Source organism: Carcharhinus amblyrhynchos, chromosome 5 (assembly GCF_965287045.1).
Source record: "Carcharhinus amblyrhynchos chromosome 5, sCarAmb.v2.hapA, whole genome shotgun sequence".
NCBI lineage: Eukaryota > Metazoa > Chordata > Chondrichthyes > Carcharhiniformes > Carcharhinidae > Carcharhinus > Carcharhinus amblyrhynchos.
In genome coordinates this window covers 24590712-24608737 of record NC_137328.1, presented here as the reverse complement: position 1 = coordinate 24608737, position 18026 = coordinate 24590712, and the positions used below count along the sequence as shown (strand labels likewise).

The following is an 18026-nucleotide window of genomic DNA, read 5'->3' as shown; positions in this document are numbered from 1 at the left end:
AGGGGCTCTGGAGAAATTAGGATTTGACATTAACAGTGGTACAATTTGAAATGTTTTCTCCTTCATAATTAATTGATTTTCAATCTAAAGAAAGGGAAATGCAAAGTGACAGATGGATTTTCAACAGGTCAATCAGGCTGAAACATTACTTCAATGCTCATTCTGCCCTTTCTAATCTCTGCTTTGTCTCAGTTCTCAGGGATATGCTACCCCATCCAATTCATATCCTGCACAGTCACTCTCTCCTCCTCCAATCCTTCTATTTAATACTAGCTCTTCTCTCTATTCTCCTTCCACCTCAACCCAGCATCCTTCCTCCACAATTGAAACCTGCACATTTCTCAACCAAACTTATACCAGTACTAATTATTATTTATCCACTGAAACATGCACTCTCCTTTCATTTCTATTCTATGCTGTTAAAGATCAACCATGGTCGTGTAGGCCAGACAAGGTAGAAAAGTCAATTTCCCTTCTCTGCCCATTTTTTGGGAGACCTTTACTGAAGAGGGACCTGCCTCAACTTTCCAGCAGAACTTACAAAAATTGTCAAAGTGCAGTGATCTGCTCTAAATTCTTGTTAGGTGTCACATTCCTCTGACTTTCAATGTGGTGCGCTCTCCTACCCTGCTCTTTCTCAATCTCTCTGCAACCTTTGATAGACTGGACCACTCTGTCCATCCTCAACATCTCCAGTCTATCATCCATTTTAGTGGGATTGCCCTCACATGGTTTCAGCCTCACCTATCTAATCATCACGAAAGTATCTCCAGCAATATCATGTATGCCGACAGACTGGTGGTGTAGAGGAATTACTCCTTGTCAGGCATTGATTTGGAAAGGATGGAAACTATGGGATGCTTGTGATTTTCCAAGATGCTCCAATGAGCTTTCCTCTGCCAGTGCACACTTGACATCACCCATTAGTCTGCTTTTAAGATTTGATTTGAAATAATAACAGTATTTTCAATTAGTGGCTTCATTTCATTTAACATCATGAATTACCTTAACAAAAATAGAAACCATTATCATTGTATCAATGATCCAAATATTTTGCTAAACACTTTCTTTTCATACTAATACAATTTCAATATGCATTCTAACACTGGGATTCAACAAAGTGGCAACTGGTATGAAGAGGTTCACAGTTGGAGGGCAGAATGAAAAATTGGACCCAGAGATCAATGCGACCAGTCTTTTATTCGAGTTATTCATGTAAAGGATCAGTAAAGTTGGAAAGCTGTGAATTGGGTGTGCTGACATAGTGCTTCAATGCTTTATCTACTACCTTGGGAAGCAAGGCAACATGTTAGGAACATTAACTCAGAGGTTAACTGCATATGTTCTTAAAATTTAAAACCATTTATACATTATGCAACTATATCAGTTTCTCTCTATTAATAATTCATAAGGAAACAAATAAAACATTAAATTGCCAATTGACTATTTAATTTCTGAAATGTGAAAAACTCACCTTTAAAAAAGTATCAAGAGAGCCATTCTCCATATATTCAGTCACTATCATTACTGGTTTACCTTAAAATATATATAAGAAATATATTAAAGTTGCTACAGAAACATTTGATACATAGAAAATGTGGTTGTAGGAGCAAAAGCTAAGAAATTTGCAGCATATTTTCCACTGATAGAAAACTACAGTTCCTCAAGGTTCACTCCCTGTGAATGATGCTCCCACTGGCAACATCAGATTGTGAATCAGCCCTATAATTGCATGCAAAGGAATGACATCCCCAAAACAGTCATACAGCCAAGTTGATCACCAACAATATTTACGTTTTGTCCCTTTTTTTTAAAATCCATCAGTTCATTCAGATTATCCCATAGGTTTGTTATCACTTTGCATTAAATCAATAAACATTTTGTGAATTTAAGGACTGTGTTGTTTGCATTGTTTAATTTAATTTTGCTGGTACAATTGATGACCATTCATCTGTTCTGCTCTCATCTACTTTATTTGTGTTTGCAAAAGGAGGCAAGTGAATACTTTAGGAAGTGAATTATTCTTTCCCCAGATGATTTGAGAATTGGTTTATGGGATTGGATTGCAGAGTGTACCTTCATTACAGTGTTAATGTTTAGGTCAATGAGCATACAGTAGCCCAGTGGTTATGGCATTGAAGTAGCAACTCAAACAAGTTGTGTAATTTAATCCATAAATTGGGGAATGACACTAGGAAAGGACCATGTGGTTTGTTGTTAAAAACAAAACTGGTTCATTACAGAATTCCTACAGTGCAGAAGGAGGACACTTGCTCCATCAAGTCTGCACCAATTCTCTGACAAATTATCTTAACCAGGCCGTATCTCCATAACCCCACGTATTTAACTTGTATGTCTCAAGACACTAAGGGCTAATCAACCTAATCTGTGCATCTTTGAACTGGCAGAGGAAACCGGTATACCTGGAGGAAACCCACGCAGATATGGAGAGAATGTGCAAACTCCTCACAGACAGCTACCCAAGACCAGAATTGAACTCAGGTCCCTGGCACTGTGACACAGCAGCACTAACCACTGTGCCACTTCAGGGAAAGAAACTTACTTCACTTATCCAAATTACTTATATATGGCTGAAATTTCACACAACTTGATTCACCTTTAATGCACTCAACTCCCAAATAGTTGGGCAACAGTAATGCCTTATGATCATCCCAAGAATAAAAATAATGGCAGATTTAAATTTGAACTAGTGCTTCTGGTGAGAGGCCTTTATACTTTACTCCTATATTTCACTCTAAAAACAGTACCATTCATGTTCCCAGTAAATGAAAAATTAATTCAGCCAATTTTTTCTCAGGTTAATGAGACAAATATGAAGGACATACTAGTCAATTCCCCAGTGACATTTCACATGAGTCTAAACATAGCCTTCAGGTGAAGCAGAATTATAGGAATAGGGTTAATTGAACCCGGGACAGTCATTTACTTTCCATTTTGAGGTCATAAGTTCTGTCATTATTGTTATATTACCAATAACTAAGTAGCAAAATGTATGACATCTTGGGGAACAGAGAAAAATGGATGATTTGGCAGGAAATTTGGCATGTCCACTGCGACTGTCACCAACTTTTACAGATGCACCATAGACAGCATTCTTTCTGGCAGTACCACAGCTTGGTGTGGCTCCTGCTCTGTCCAAGACTGCAAAAAACTACAAAGAGTTGTGAACAAAGCATAATCCATCATTCAAACCAGCCTCCCACCCACTGACACTGTCTACACTTCCCACTGCCTTGGAAAAGCAGTCAGCATAATTAAGGACCCCACGCATCCCATACATACTCTCTTCCACATTCTCCTGTTTGGAAAAGGATACAAAAGTCTGAGGACACGTACCAACTGACTCAAGAACAGCTTCTCTCCTAATGGACCTACCTCGCATTAAGTTGATCTTTTTCTACATCGTAGCTATGACTCTAACACTATGTTCTGCATTCTCTCCTTTCCTTCTCTATAAATGGTATGCTTTGTTTGTATAACATGCAAGAAACAATACTTTTCATTGTATACTAATGCATGTGACAATAACAATCAAATCAAAATTGGAACATAAGAGTTTATCTTAGGTACAGTGTCAGGAGCAAGGAGCTGTAAAACTGAGACCCTGCTAGTGGGAGAGTGTAATTATAGTGTGACAGGTTTACATTGGTAGTTGTGATTATCAACGTTGATACAACAATTTCTAATGGTAAAGTTGCACAAATGTAAGATTTGAACATTGAATAGTTTGTAGGCACTTAAAAAAAACAATTTAGTTCACTAGAACTGTTTAATAAATGTACATCTATTGCAAGCCTTTCTCTTCTCATTTAAATCTCTGTTATTGTAGTTACTTCATGTTGGTAGCAGAAAATGTATTCATAGCATAGCAATAATAAGACTACTGTATGAATAGAAAATAGATTATTTCATCTGATCAGCATTATGACATAATGTCACTAATGTCAAAGACTAAAGAAACTTGATTGGGAGTGAGATGTTGTCCTAGGAAGCAGGGGAGAAGTTCTATAACTGCACATTAATAGATAATCAATTGGTGGGAATTGTATCTCTGTCCTGCACTGCATTATAGCTCTATTTGTTTGATTAGGCTTCAAAATGAATGTAATGGTAGATTACAAAGAAGTGTAATTATGTGAGTTATATATGACAAACCAATATGGAACATCATTAAAATGGAACATTGTGTTTTATATTGTTTAAAACACAGCCTGTGTTACATATATGTTGCATTCAAGCAGTCTTTTAAGTAATTAACATGAAAACTCATGTCAACTGTACTTTTGTGTTGACTATAGCACTGGTAACAGACTGCAATAGAAGTGAGGAACAGAGTTGTTATCCTGCAAGTTCAATGACAAATGAGCAACTTTTAGCACAGTCATTTATTAATGGACGATAAATCTAGTTTTGTATTTTTCTTCATACTTCATGGCATGGGAATGATTTAGACTTCATTCTCCCTGTATCAAGCTATTAATGCATTTATATTTTTGAATGCATGTACTAAGTAATAAATATTTTGTTTAAACATTGTTTTACATGTATGCAAAACTGGGAAGTGAGGAAGCAAAATTCAGTATTGTCTGAGAATATTCAAGATTATTTGATACAGCAATGTGTCAGGTTGTGTGTAGAAGCTACTATGAAAGGTATTATAGTAGGGCATTTAGAACAATTCAAGGCAATTAGGTAGTGTCGATATGGTTTTGTGAAATCATGTTTAACCAATTTGCTGGAGTTCTTTTAAGGAGTCACATACTGTGAACAAAGGGAAAATGCTAGATGTACTGTACTTAGACCTCCAGAGGACAGAGGGCAATTGGAGTTTAGAACAAACTTTCTGAAAGTGTCATGGAATCAGGTTGAATTGAGGGATTTAAAAAGGAATTGAATTTCTATCCGAAAAGAAAGAATATGCAAGTTTACATGGATAAGGCAGGGGAATGAGATTAAGTAAAATGCTCTTTGAGTGAGTCAGTGCCTACTCAATGGGCTGGATTTCCCCAGTACGGGAATTGAACCCACTCTGTTGGCATTGCTCTGCATCATGAGCCAGCCCTCCAGCCAAGTGAGCTACATATAGCTCAAATATATAACATATATATGCAGAATGCATGGTTCTGCTTTTGAAATGAATTAAAGTTCTAAATCCAAATAGATTTTAAAAATAATTATGTATGATTTACATTTCTAGATATGGTAATAGCCTTACAATTTCACAGTTCTGTGTCTGTCTTATTTATTTGATAAACAACATGTAGAAAGTTACGTACTTTTAGTGACCACCCCTTCAAGGTGGATGATGTTGGGATGATCAAATTGCCCCATTATGCTTGCTTCACCAAGGAAATCTCTGCGCTGCTTCTCTGTATAACCAGCTTTTAGGGTTTTGATAGCCACTGGGAATTCTCTCTTTCCGGGTAACTTCAAACGGCCACTGCATACCTCACCAAATTCACCTTGAATGAGAAAGATGTTAGGTCGCTCAATTTACTGTGGCAGCACAGAACCTAACATGGTAACAAGGATTCTTATCGTCTAACCTACCTGCACCAATGACTCTTTCAATAGTAATGCATGAAGCATCTATTTCCTTGGCAAATTCATGAACAGCTTGACTTGGGTCTTCGTAGGTGTGAGGATCAATGTATGTTCTTATACCTGGCAATTTAACTGTTTAAAAGGAATAAATGATGAAAATATTAGTACAATTTTCTGTCATTTCTCAGCAAAATGGTTACACATTTTTTTCTTTTATTTGTTACATTATAAGATTTTTGCTTTCTGTTTCTAATATTTCTAAAGTAGTTCATATCCATTTGGATGATTTCTCTTAATCTAATATTCACATTTTCTCGGTATCATTTTCTGCAGTCTAAGTGTTCCTAGTCTCTTTGGGGATTCACACCTACCAGCATGGGCACACATACATTCTTGTCTTAACAGGCCCAGATCTGCTGGCATTTCCAGTTTCAAACAGTACCATAACCACATGAAGTAACTGAAGAACATCAACTGTTGGACCGAGCCTGTAATGCCTGCAGCAGCTGTATTAGCCACTGCCCTCAGAGTCTTTTGGCTGCACAGAAGCGAGGAAGCATATGCTCAAAGAGTTTGCCCTAAAATCTGACTGGTTCCAAAGATTTGCATCTAAGCCCTTCTAGAGCTGAGCTGGCAAGGAACTCCAACAAGCGGAAACACAGGAAACTGAAATGAGGGAAATGTTGCAACATTCCCACTGTCTCAATACATGGGATTTCTATGCTTAAGTCGCAAATGGTCCACTTTGGTCAAAAGAAGCCTTGTGAATATCTTGGAAATATAAAGGGGACAGAAACCAGCATCATTGGACCCATTTTCCTTATTTTGTATCTAGAGAATAAGAATGCAATATACTGGCTCACCACACCAGTCAGTCTCGCATGGCATGAATTGGATGTTTGGCCTCTCACACTATCTTCTTGGCTCCATTTTACTGGTGAGAATGGCTTCACACAAAGAAAGGGTGGGAAGCCTATTTGAATAAAATTTACTAAATTTAAATACACTTGGTATTGGCCTTGGAGAGAGTGCAGAGAAGGTTCACCAGGCTGATACCAGAGATGAGGGGGTTAGCTGATGAGGAGAGATTGAATAGACTGGGCCTGTACTCATTGGAGTTTAGAAGGCTGAGGGGGGATCTTATGGCAGCAAGGATCACAGTAGCTCCGTTGCCATGCCAGGGGGAATTGGAGGCCATTACAGCTTCTGGAGCTCTGCGAGGGGGAGTTCTGCGAAATGTGTGGTGATCAACAGGCCATCTCTCCAGGGGGAGGGGATTCTCTGCAAGGGGGGAGGGTAAAAGCAGTCAGTGTGCAGCAGTGAACCCCTACAGCACTCCACTGAAATCAGAACTCGTCGCAAGACCACCTCTGCTCATTCTTTACCACGATCTTAAAACTGTGCAATTCCTTACCTCTTTCAAGTTCCTTTCCTAGTTACCACGATCGTAAAACTGTGCAATTCCTTACTTCTTTCAAGTTCCTTTCCTAGCTACAATCTTCAAATTTTTTTACAAAAACAGGCTTGCTGTTATCTATTACTTATTCTATGGAACAGCAACCGCATTCATATTTAATGCAGAAACACATCTAAAGACACAATACCAGATTGAAACGGGCCAAGATTAAAGGAAGAGAGACTAGATGGAGTGGTTAAAAACATTGTGGTAGATGGCTTTAGGAAGTACAGAATAGAATCATATGGAATGAATGGTTACGGCACAGTGATATTTCAGTGTCTCAAAGTAGAGATGAAGAGATTTAAGGGAGGAATTCCAGAATGTGGGAGCTAACTGGCTGACAATGGGGGACTCACGAGAGATCAAAATTTAGGGAATGCATTGCTCTCAGAGGTTTACCAGTCTGGAGAAGTTCACAGAACCATGCTGGAGCAAAGACACAAAAGGGATTTAAACAAGGCAATGAGAATTTTAAATCTGAAGCACTAGGAGCCAATGTAGGTCAGCAAGCATGGAGGTAATGGATGAATGAGATAGAATAGGGCCGCAAAGATTTAGATAAACTAAACATGATGGTGGGCTGAAGGTGGATTGCAAAGGTGTTGGTTTTCTGTGGAACAAATTGGTGATATTACTAAATATATTATTTCTATTTAGACCTCAAATGTACTTAGCTTGCACTACTGATAAAATAGTTAATATTTCATGTTTTTATATCTATTCAAGAAGCAATTTTTTTCCCTAATTTTGCATAACGTTTAAGAATCCTTTCCAGCTCACTGAAGCCAGGCTGAGAAACCTATTGTGGCTGATGTCACTTAAGGTAATTATATTTCTAAACAGATGTACCATCAAGGGACAAATGAAGAAAAAGCCCTAAAATGTCATAATAGTTCCCTGGTTTCCTACTGAGACTACTTCTACCAAGTATCCACTGCCTTTATAGGGTTGATATTTAAAGAAGTCATGGAGATGATAAGGGCCAATTTCTTCAGCAGTTCAGACAAACTAATTGTTACAATTAAGAAAATCATTACAGTATTTAAAGCATGTCTGTAAGCATTATTAATGGCACTGTGATACAACACAATAAAAAGCTCAATGCTTCCACACAGGAAGGCAGTTGACCAAGCCGGTAACAATAAATTACCAATCGTGATTCACCTAGTGAAGCGAAATTGCTGATAAACTATTTTACAAGCAAAATAATTTTGTGTTTTTAAACAAGTGGGTGTATCTAATTACATCACCTTATCACAAAATAGAGCCTATCCAAGATTAGTGATAGAATCTCTACAGCGCAAAAGGAGGCCATTCAGCCCATCAGGTCTGCCCAACCACAATCCTATCCAGGCCCTATTCCCATAGCCCCACATATTTACCCTGCTAATCCCCTGACACTGGGGTCAATTTAGCTTGGCTAATCAATCTTACCCACACATCTTTGGACTGTGAGAGCAAACCAGAGCACCCAGACGAAACCCTCTTCCTTTTCACCCACCTCCACTTCTCCTCATGCCCCGCTCTGCCAATCTTTGGTATGTCCTTGCACATTGATCCACTCTGCACTTTCTAGAATCAATAATGACCACACTGTAAAATGCTATGTATAAAAATAAGCTTTTCAAAATGTAATCTTTTGATCACTTATCTTCGTGCTTGAAAGAAAAGGGTCTGGACAAGTTAATGGAACTGCCTTTTGAAGTTTCAAAAAAAAACACAAACCACAAATTCTTGAAACTATTTAAGTTATGTAAACAAGCATCGTAAAATTGACCACAGAGATCAGAGAGCCTGAGTTGTCAATCAAATAATGTTTCCCCTGGGGTGCAGGTATTCTGTTATTCTTATAGACAGCTGGGTTGTCATCCCTCGAGGATGAAAATCCAGGCCACCATTAGGTCTTTGCACATCTTCCTGCTGTGAGGAAAACTGCAGAGAAAGTCAATTTCTGCATAACTTACAGTAACTAGCTACAGGAAGGTTTTGGCAGAAATCTGAGGCAAAATGGATACTCTAGTATCTGAAATCATGGCAGACAATTGCAAAATGAAGAAGTAACAAAGAATTTGCTCTAATCCCTCATTTAAGAACATTGGATTGCAAGGCAAAGACAGGCAAGAATTCACCTAGTTCATCTTTTACCATCCTGGTAGCCACGTGATATAACATCAATGGAATTGTTGACTAATCAGAGTAATCAATCTCTATCTTTACACCAGACCCAGAAATGATATGAGAACATTTTTAGTCATTGAGAGCTTGTTCATTCCAAGCATGTTACACTTTCTATTTGACATGTCTCAACTTTCTTATGTGCCGTTACCCCAAGCTTTATTGAATTTACTCTACTTTGTCACAAATGTTCAAATTAACTAATTTTCATGACACTATTCAAAGAAGAAACTATGCAGAATGTAACTTTCGTCACATGCACAGTGTATCAGAACATTTTGTGAATAAGATTTGAGAGCGAAACATAATGGTGCTCAAGGAAAGAGATAGTATTGCAGAACTAAACAGGTTCCTCATTATAGCCAGTGGAAGAATCAGACACTTGTAAATTAAAGTTAACATAGATCAGTGCTGATATTGAATGTTGGTTAATCCTGGTTTAACTCCCTTTATGTAATAGTTATAAAATATTCAATTTTATTCATTATTTGAGATTCTTTTTTTAAAAATTCAATGAAGGCCAGTCACCATCGGTTCCTTACATGTTGTTCTCTATATCTTTTACCCTTTCACAATTCAAACAGATTAAAACATGTTTTACTCATCATAAAATCATATTAAGAATAGTATAGAAGGAGTCCATTCAGCCCACCACACTTCACTGGTGCTGGTTGTTCAACTGGAGTTCTTGTTCAAATCGCCTTTCCTGTATTAGAAATGTGTCTAATTCCCATTTAAATGATATATAATTAAATCATTCAAGTGACATTAAGTAGCATATAGTAGTCTGTTTCAATCGCTATTTGTGATAAAGCATCCAATTTTCTAATAACTCTCTGGATGAAAAGTCCAGATGATAACCGGCCAGCAGATACCCAGCAGACAATTTTACCCCCATCTGATTTTCTGTGCTACAGCTGTGTAAAAATTGGTCATTATGACCCAATAATATAATTCTTCTAATTTTATTTTTCATTCCTCTAGTAATAATCCTGAATCTTTGTTGCAGAACTACTTACAATTTTTCACCATTTCTCCTCTCAAAATTCTGTAAACCCCATCCAACTAATTTCTTATTTCAGTGCAACTGGGTACATCGGTTTCCTCCCACAGTCACAAAGACGTGCAGGTTAGGTCGATTTGCCATACAGAATTGTCCCTTTGAGTCCCAAGATGTGTACATCAAGGGGAGTAGCAGGGTAAATACATGGAGCTACGTGGATAGGGCTTGGGTGGGGATACTTTGTCAGAGATTCAGTGCAGACTCAATGTGCTGAATGGCTGCTTTCTGCACTGTAGAGATTCTAAGATACAAGTGTTAGGTTGTCCATTTTGGCAGAACAAAAATAGAAAGGCAAATTATTACCTAAATGGAAAGTAGATTAAAATTTATCTGGCCAGAGGGATCTGGGTGTCTATATTCAATGAATCGCAGAAGGTTTGTATGCAGGTACCCAGATGCTTTGATTTGCTCCTATTGTCCAAAGATGTACTGGTTAGTCGGACTGGCTATGCTAAATTGCCTCTTAGTGTCCTAAAATGTGTAGGTTAGGTGGATTATCCATGGGAAATATGAGGGAATATAGAGAGGGAGAAAGTATGGGTGAGATGCTCTGTCGGAAAGTTGGTGCAGATTCGATGGGCTGAATAGCCTCTTCTGCATGGTAGAGATTCTATAAAACTGTCTCTCCGTGTTGTTTCTTCTAAAGTGCATCAGTTCACATTAAATTTCATCTGCTACGCATCTACACATTTCACTCATCTGTCTACTCCTGAAGTCTGCTATTATCTTGTTCACTAATCACTGCATTTTGTATCATTTACAAACTTCAAAATTGCATTCCCCCTACCGAAGTCCAGATATATACACGCACATATAAAGTCTCATCCTTGCTGTAATAGTCACAAAATCACAGAAGTGTTACAGTGCAGAAGGAAGCCATTCAGCCCATCATGTCTGCACTAATTCTTCAAATAAGCAACGCACTGAATACCAGTCCTCTGACTTCTCCCAACAGACCTGCACACTCTTCCTTTTCAGATAATAATCCAATTTGCTCTTGAATGCCTTGATTGAACTAGCCTTTCACATGCTCACAGGCAGTGCAACTCAGATCTGAACCACTCGCTGCAGCCAAAAGTTTTTCATGTCTTCATTTCTTCTTTTGCCAGTTACTTAAATGTGCACTGTCTCATTCTCAATCCTTCCACAAGTGGGAAGAGTTTCTCCATTTTGACTCTGTCCACATTGTTCATGATTTTGAACACCTCTATCAAAAGTCATCTCAACCTTCGCTACTCCAAGGAATCAGGTCCCAACTTCTCCAATCTATATATCTAGGTGGTGAATCTTTGGAATTCTCTGCCCCAGAGGCTACAGAGGCTTGTTATTGAGTATATTCAAGACAGGGACAGATAGATTTCTAATTATCAAAGATATCAAGAGATACGGAGATAATGCAGGGAGAGTGCTATTGAGGTGAATATGAGGCATGATCAAATCTAGTGGTAAAGTACTTGAGGGGCCAATGGCCTACTCCTGCTCCTATTTCCTTTGTTCCACATTGAAGCTAAACCAGTGTTTTATTGAAGTTTAACTAACCTTCTTCCACTTGTACTCAATGCCCTGTGAATAAATCTGAGGATATTGGTTAATAAAATATACATTCTCTCAACCTGTCCTTCGGACTTCAATGAGATATGTACATATATACCAAAATCTCTCTACTCCTGCATCCACTTTAGAGTTATACTCTTTATTTGATATAGTCTCTCCACGTTTTTCTATCAAAACAAATAACTTCAACCATCAACACAGTTAACTTCATCTGCCAATTTCACCAACTTGTCTCTGTCCTTTCCAAGTCCTACACAACCCTCCTCATAGCTCACAATACTTCCAAGCTTTGTATCATCTGGAAATTTTAAAATTATTTCCTATTCATCAAGATCTTGGTCATTAACTTAGGAGGTCAGTCAGTTCAGTTTGCTGGACAGCTAGTTTATAATGCAAAATGACGGTAACAGTGTGGGTTCAATTCCCATACCAGCTGAAGTTTATTCATGTTTTCTCTACCTTGCCCTTTGCCTGAGGTGTGATGGCTCTCAGGTTGAAGCATCACCAGTCAGTGCTTGCTCACTCTCTCTCTCAAAGTGCTTCTGGCACTTTGCCAACTTTTATTTCTTTCATATCAGGAAGAGTAAAGGGCTCAATGCTAACTCTTGGGGAACTCCATGACAAATATTTGTCCAGTCTGAAAAACCATTATTCTCGCTTTCTTGTCGCTTAATCAATTTTGTATCCATGAGCTGTAGCTTTGCTCATTAGTCAGCGCATTATTATATCAAATACCTTTTGGATGTTCACGCACACCATATCAACAGCACCATCATCATCAAACCTTTCTGTTACCTTATTAAATAGCTCCAGCAAACTAACTAAGAACAATTTTCCCTTAACAAGTCCATGAATTTCCTTAATTAACTCCCATTTGCCGAAGTGATTAATTTTGTCCCAAATTATTGTTGCTCATAGCTTCCCCACCACTGAAGGTAAACTGTTTGGTCTGCATTTGTTAGGCTTATTCTTACACCCTTTAATTCCCCTACGGAAACCCTGAAATCGATTTGCTTTCAGTATGGCCTTGTCTGTTAACATTCCCACATTTAAAGATGTGTGCTGCTGGATTTCTCGATCACCATTTACAGTACACATTTGACTATATTTTCCTCTAGGTGTACTATTTCACATGTCCCTGCCATTCCTCTGCCTACTCTTCCAACCTATCATTGTTCTGCTGCGTTCTTTGGTTTGCAGTGCCTCAGGTTTACGAACTCTTGCAGTTTTTAATATTGCTCCTGATTTGCCCTAGTCCAAATACTAATATAAATAGTCCCAGCAAAAATCCCAAGGACACCTCATGACCATATCACGCTAACCAAAAAAGCTAACATTCACCCTTACTCCTTATTTCCTGTCACCTCATAATCATATATTGCCTTCAATACCACATGCCTAATGTTCATTACAAGCGTCCTATGTGGATCCTCAACAAATGCTTCATGACAATCCAAACTGCTAAAAAAAATCAATGTTAAGCACAAAACCATGCTAACTTTTCTTGATCAGCCCAAATCTTTCCAAGAGTTGATTAATTTCATCTTAATTTATGGTTATTTGTGGCCAATGATGTATTTCTGTGCTGTAGTAAACATTATTGTGTTAAAGGCATTGGTTTGGGTAGAAGCCTGAAGCCTTGTAATGCATACAGGGCAGTAGAATATGATTGGAAACATCCAAGTGACTAGTTTTTACGTTTATTTATTAGTGTCACAAGTAGGCTTACATTAACACTGCAATGAAGTTACTGTGAAAATCCCCTACTCGTCATCCTCTGGCACCTCTTTGGATACACTGAGGGATAATTTAGCATGGCTAATGCACCTAAGCAGCATGTCTTTTGGACTGTGGGAGGAAACAAGAGTACCCGGAGGAAACCCACACAGACATGGGGAGAATATACAAACTCCGCACAAACAGTGACCCAAGCCAGGAATCGAACTGGGGTCCTTAGCGCTTGTGAGACAGCAGTGCTAACCACTGTGCTACCGTGCCGCCCATAGTGACCCAACAGCTGGGCTGAGAAATTTGACTCAGGATGTGTGTTGGGGCTAATTTACCACATATATTCCAAATGGGCATTGCACAGGGCCACTGAAAAGCATTTGCTTCCCATTCACTAAAGAACACATTTTCAGCAGCAAGTGAAACCCTATGCCATTCTGCTGGCATTACTTAAAGTGTGGGCCATCATTTGTAGGTGAATTTGACTAACCTCTTTGTAGAAGTGCTACGGAGTGGTTTTGGAGACGCTAGGGCAAGTTGCTGAATTCTCACAGGGAGAACATGGTGACCTGTCCACACAAAAAACTTGGTAAATATAAGGGCACAACTTCAGTGTTGCAGGACGGAATTTTACCGGCACGTCTGCCTGAAGTTGTACGATCCCGCCCAAGGCCAACAGAGAATGTCGTTCTTCGAGCCTCGCCTGCCCCCAGAATGGGGGGGTGGGGGGGAAAGCACATTGGTAAAATTCCAGTCTCTGGGTCTGCAACGTAACAGAGAAGTGAAGCAGCTCTGCAAGGAGGAGAGGTTGTGGAGGAGGCATCTGGCTGCTTTAGACCAAATGGACTGCCCATAAAACACCTATTAAGGCTTTGGTTTCTTTAGGATGGCCTCACTTCACCACCATTACTCCATTATATGCCATCTTGCCTTGCATAGAGTCCTGCAATAGAATCCACCAACAGAAATTTTGCCACAACATTAATATGAAACAGTTCATCCAGCAAAAATGAACTAATAATCCTTGTGAAATCCCTTGGCAACTTCTCTGGCCTGATGCTCCGAAACAGCGTTACCCCAGAAATTGCAGTCTGGCCAGCAGAAGACTATAAACTCTCACTTGAAGAGACTGCAGATGGACTTGCAGCCTGGAGCAGCTCTGGGCCTTGAAGGCCCATCTTCAGACTGCACCAAATGGATGGGAGCTGTTTCCGCTGTCTGGTCAACACGCAATAGCAAGTACACTTAATGGAGCAACAGAGGTGGCAGCTCAAGTGCTGTTATCCTGAGGGAGAACAGTAAGTTAGTAACCATGGAGCCTTTTCACCAGAACAACATTTCAGCAATAACAGACCCTAGGAGCCTCATGTAGTATTTATGCAACTGCTATATGCAGCCAGTGGGCCTCACTTGGATCAAAGCTATAAAACTGAGGCAGCACCAAGTTTACAAACTGCTTGCCTCAACAGTAATGGGTGCAGGAAGATTGCAAATTGTGACTCTTGCAGACAAAAGCAAGCCTTAATGAATATTTAACCCATTGTACAGAATACAGATTTCTGCTTATTTTGTTCCTTTTTCTTTCAGTAGAATAAGAGTAAAGGAAATCAGTGGCTCAAGACTGGCAAAGATTTTGTATTTTTTTCAAGGTCTATTGTCCATTTTTAGTGCATTAACACTTAAGGAACGTAAGGGGCTTTTTCAGAAAAAGAGCTGGATTTTCCAGTTGGAATTGGGAATCAGGAGAGAGGTTCAATTTTGGGTTGTGAACTCACTCCTGATTAGATAAAGGAAACAGCTGCTATTTGACTGACTGGGGCTTTAATTGCCTAAGGGGTGTGCCTACCATTCAAAGAACATGGAGATGGAGCCAGTCTGTGGTGATTATCCCTTTAAGGGCAATACAACAGAAGAGGGTCACATGGTTTGAGGAACCAATTGGGACTGAGAATGTGTATTCACCCCCAGTGGATAGAGTCCTCTCAGGCTGAAGACAGTCTGAAAACATGGAGGAATTGAGGCAGAGGGGCGGGCTGCTGACCTCTATACAGTGTTTTCTCATTAGTAAATATATCTTTTGTGTTTCTGACAAAGCCTGTGAGCATGGTTCATTACAGGTCTAGTCAAAAAGCAGGCCATGTTGTGTCTCACTTTAGCAACCATTGCTGTGGCTGCAGTTTACAGATTAATATTTTAGGATAAAAGCTGAAATTTCTCACATTTTGGAGAACAGTGGGAGGCCTGAAAACCATGGCAGGGTAGGCTCTAATATCAGTGGATTTTTATATAGGACCTCAGCCACGTTGAGTTACATCCTATCACCTTAGCAAGCTGCTGACCAATCCTTGCCTCCTATTAAACAACAGTTGCTGAAGTGCAGCTGCCTCACAAGGAATTAAAAAATCCTACTGGGATGGGCTTAACCTGCACATCTTGAGACTGTGGGGCGAAACTGGAGCCCCTGGAGGGAATGCACACAGGATATGCAAACTCCTCCCAAACAATCACCCGAGGCAGGAATTGAACACAGATCTCTGGTGCTGTGATGTGTCAGTGCTAACCATTGTACACAGATGCCTGGTGCTGTGATGTATCAGTGCTAACCATTGTACCAACATGTTGCCCTTATGAATGCATAACCAATTTAGAAGATCATGTACCTGAGTTTTAATTGGGCAATATACTTTTAGTGTGACCGTCCAGCCTTTAATGATAGGACACTAGACTAAAGAGTAAAAGTCCTCATTTAAATGCTAGATGGCAGAATGCTGAACATATATCAGTGGCGAATAAGCATTAACTCTTCAAAACTTATTGTTTTAGTTTTTCAAATTAAAGCTTAGACCGTATATGAAGCAGAAGAATGCATGGCATCCTCTGATATATTTATTTAGAATATATTTATTTCATGAAACCACTGACCAATTTTTAATTTATAGACACTAAAGGCTATTTTAAGTGGTTTCATGATTTGAAGAAAAGGAGGAAATTACCTGAACAAAAGTTTGACTGCAGTGACTGCCAAATTTAAGGGCGTTCAAATGGTCAGTGGATAGGCATATGGATAACATTGGATTAGTTTAGGTTAGAGGGTCATTAGATTTGTTCCACTAGTCGGCGCAACATCGAGGGCCGAAGGGCCTGTACTGCGTTGTAATGTTCTATGTTCTATGAATCTATAAATATGGAAGAACATGCATTTATATAGTGCCTTTCATAACTTTATGCTATTCACAAATACTTCACCATGAAATGTTGTCACAACTGCAATGGGACGGGGAGAGGCAATGCTCACAACCAATTTACATACAATGTGATGATGGCGGTGTAGGACTGGGGTGGGCACAGTAAGAAGTCTCGCAATACCAGGTTAAAGTCTAACAAGTTTATTTGGTAGCACGAGCTTTTGGAGCGCTGCTCCTTCATCAGGTGAGTGGCGAGTTGGGTTCACAAACAGGGCATATATAAACACAGATTCCATTGCAAGATAATGGTTGGAATGCAAGTCTTAACAGCTAATCAAGTCTTTATAGGTACAGGCAATGTGAGTGAAAAGGGGGTTCAGCACAGGTTAAAGTGAATTGTCTCAAGCCAGGACAGTTAGTGAGATTTTGCAAGCCCAGGCAAGTCGTGGGGATTACAGGTAGTGTGACATGAACCTAAGATCCCGGTTGAGGCTGTCCTCATGTGTGCAGAACTTGGCTATCAGTTTGTGCTTGGCAATTCTGCGTTGTCATGTGTCTTGAACGCTGCCTTGGAGAACACTTACCTGAAGATCAGAGGCTGAATGCCCTTGACTCTGAAGTGTTCTCCGACAGGAAGGGAGCACTTCTGGCTGATGATTGTCAAATGGAGTCCATTCATCCGTTGTCATAGCATCTACATGGTCTTGCCTCGGGACATTCTTTCCTGCAGAGTATCAAATAGACAATGTTGTACCGTGTAGCTGGTGGATGGTGTTCTCACCTGAGATGGTGGCATCCGTGTTGATGATCTGGCACGTCTTGCAGAGGTTGCTGTGGCAGGGTTGTGTGGTGTCGCTATTCTCCTGAAGGGTGGGTAGTTTGCTGCCAACAATGTCTGCTTGAGGTTGCATGGTTGTTGAAAGCAAGTAGAGGGGCCTTGGCGAGATGTTCATCTTCATCAATGACATGTTGAAGGCTCCGAAGAAGATGTCATAGTTTCTCCACTCTGGGGAAATACTGGATGACAAAGGATACTCTGTCCACCATGTCCCATGTTTGATTTCTGAGGAGGTTGGTGCGGTTTTTCGCTGTGGTGTGTCGGAACTGTCAATCGATGCGTTGAGCACCATATCCTGTTCCTACCCGAGTATCTTTAGCATCTGTAGGTGTCTGTTGCATTCCTCCTCATCTGAGCAGCTCCTGTATTTAAGAAGGGCTTGTCCGTAGGGGATGGCTTCTTTAACATGTTTAGGGTAGAAGCTGAAGAAGCAGAACATGATGTTATCTAAGGGCTTGC

General features: G+C 39.7%; 1 protein-coding gene across 1 annotated transcript in view; it reads right to left on the bottom strand.

Annotated features, from left to right (window-relative positions):
• Nucleotides 1–18026, bottom strand: part of epha5 (EPH receptor A5) — a 332885-nt gene that overhangs the window by 42827 nt on the left and 272032 nt on the right. The window contains exons 10-12 of the mRNA XM_080188550.1: nucleotides 5572–5697; nucleotides 5298–5483; nucleotides 1475–1536 (exon numbers count right to left, since the gene is read on the bottom strand). Of these exons, the coding sequence (XP_080044676.1) occupies nucleotides 1475–1536; nucleotides 5298–5483; nucleotides 5572–5697 (374 nt within the window). The remainder of the gene's footprint in view (nucleotides 1–1474; nucleotides 1537–5297; nucleotides 5484–5571; nucleotides 5698–18026) is intronic.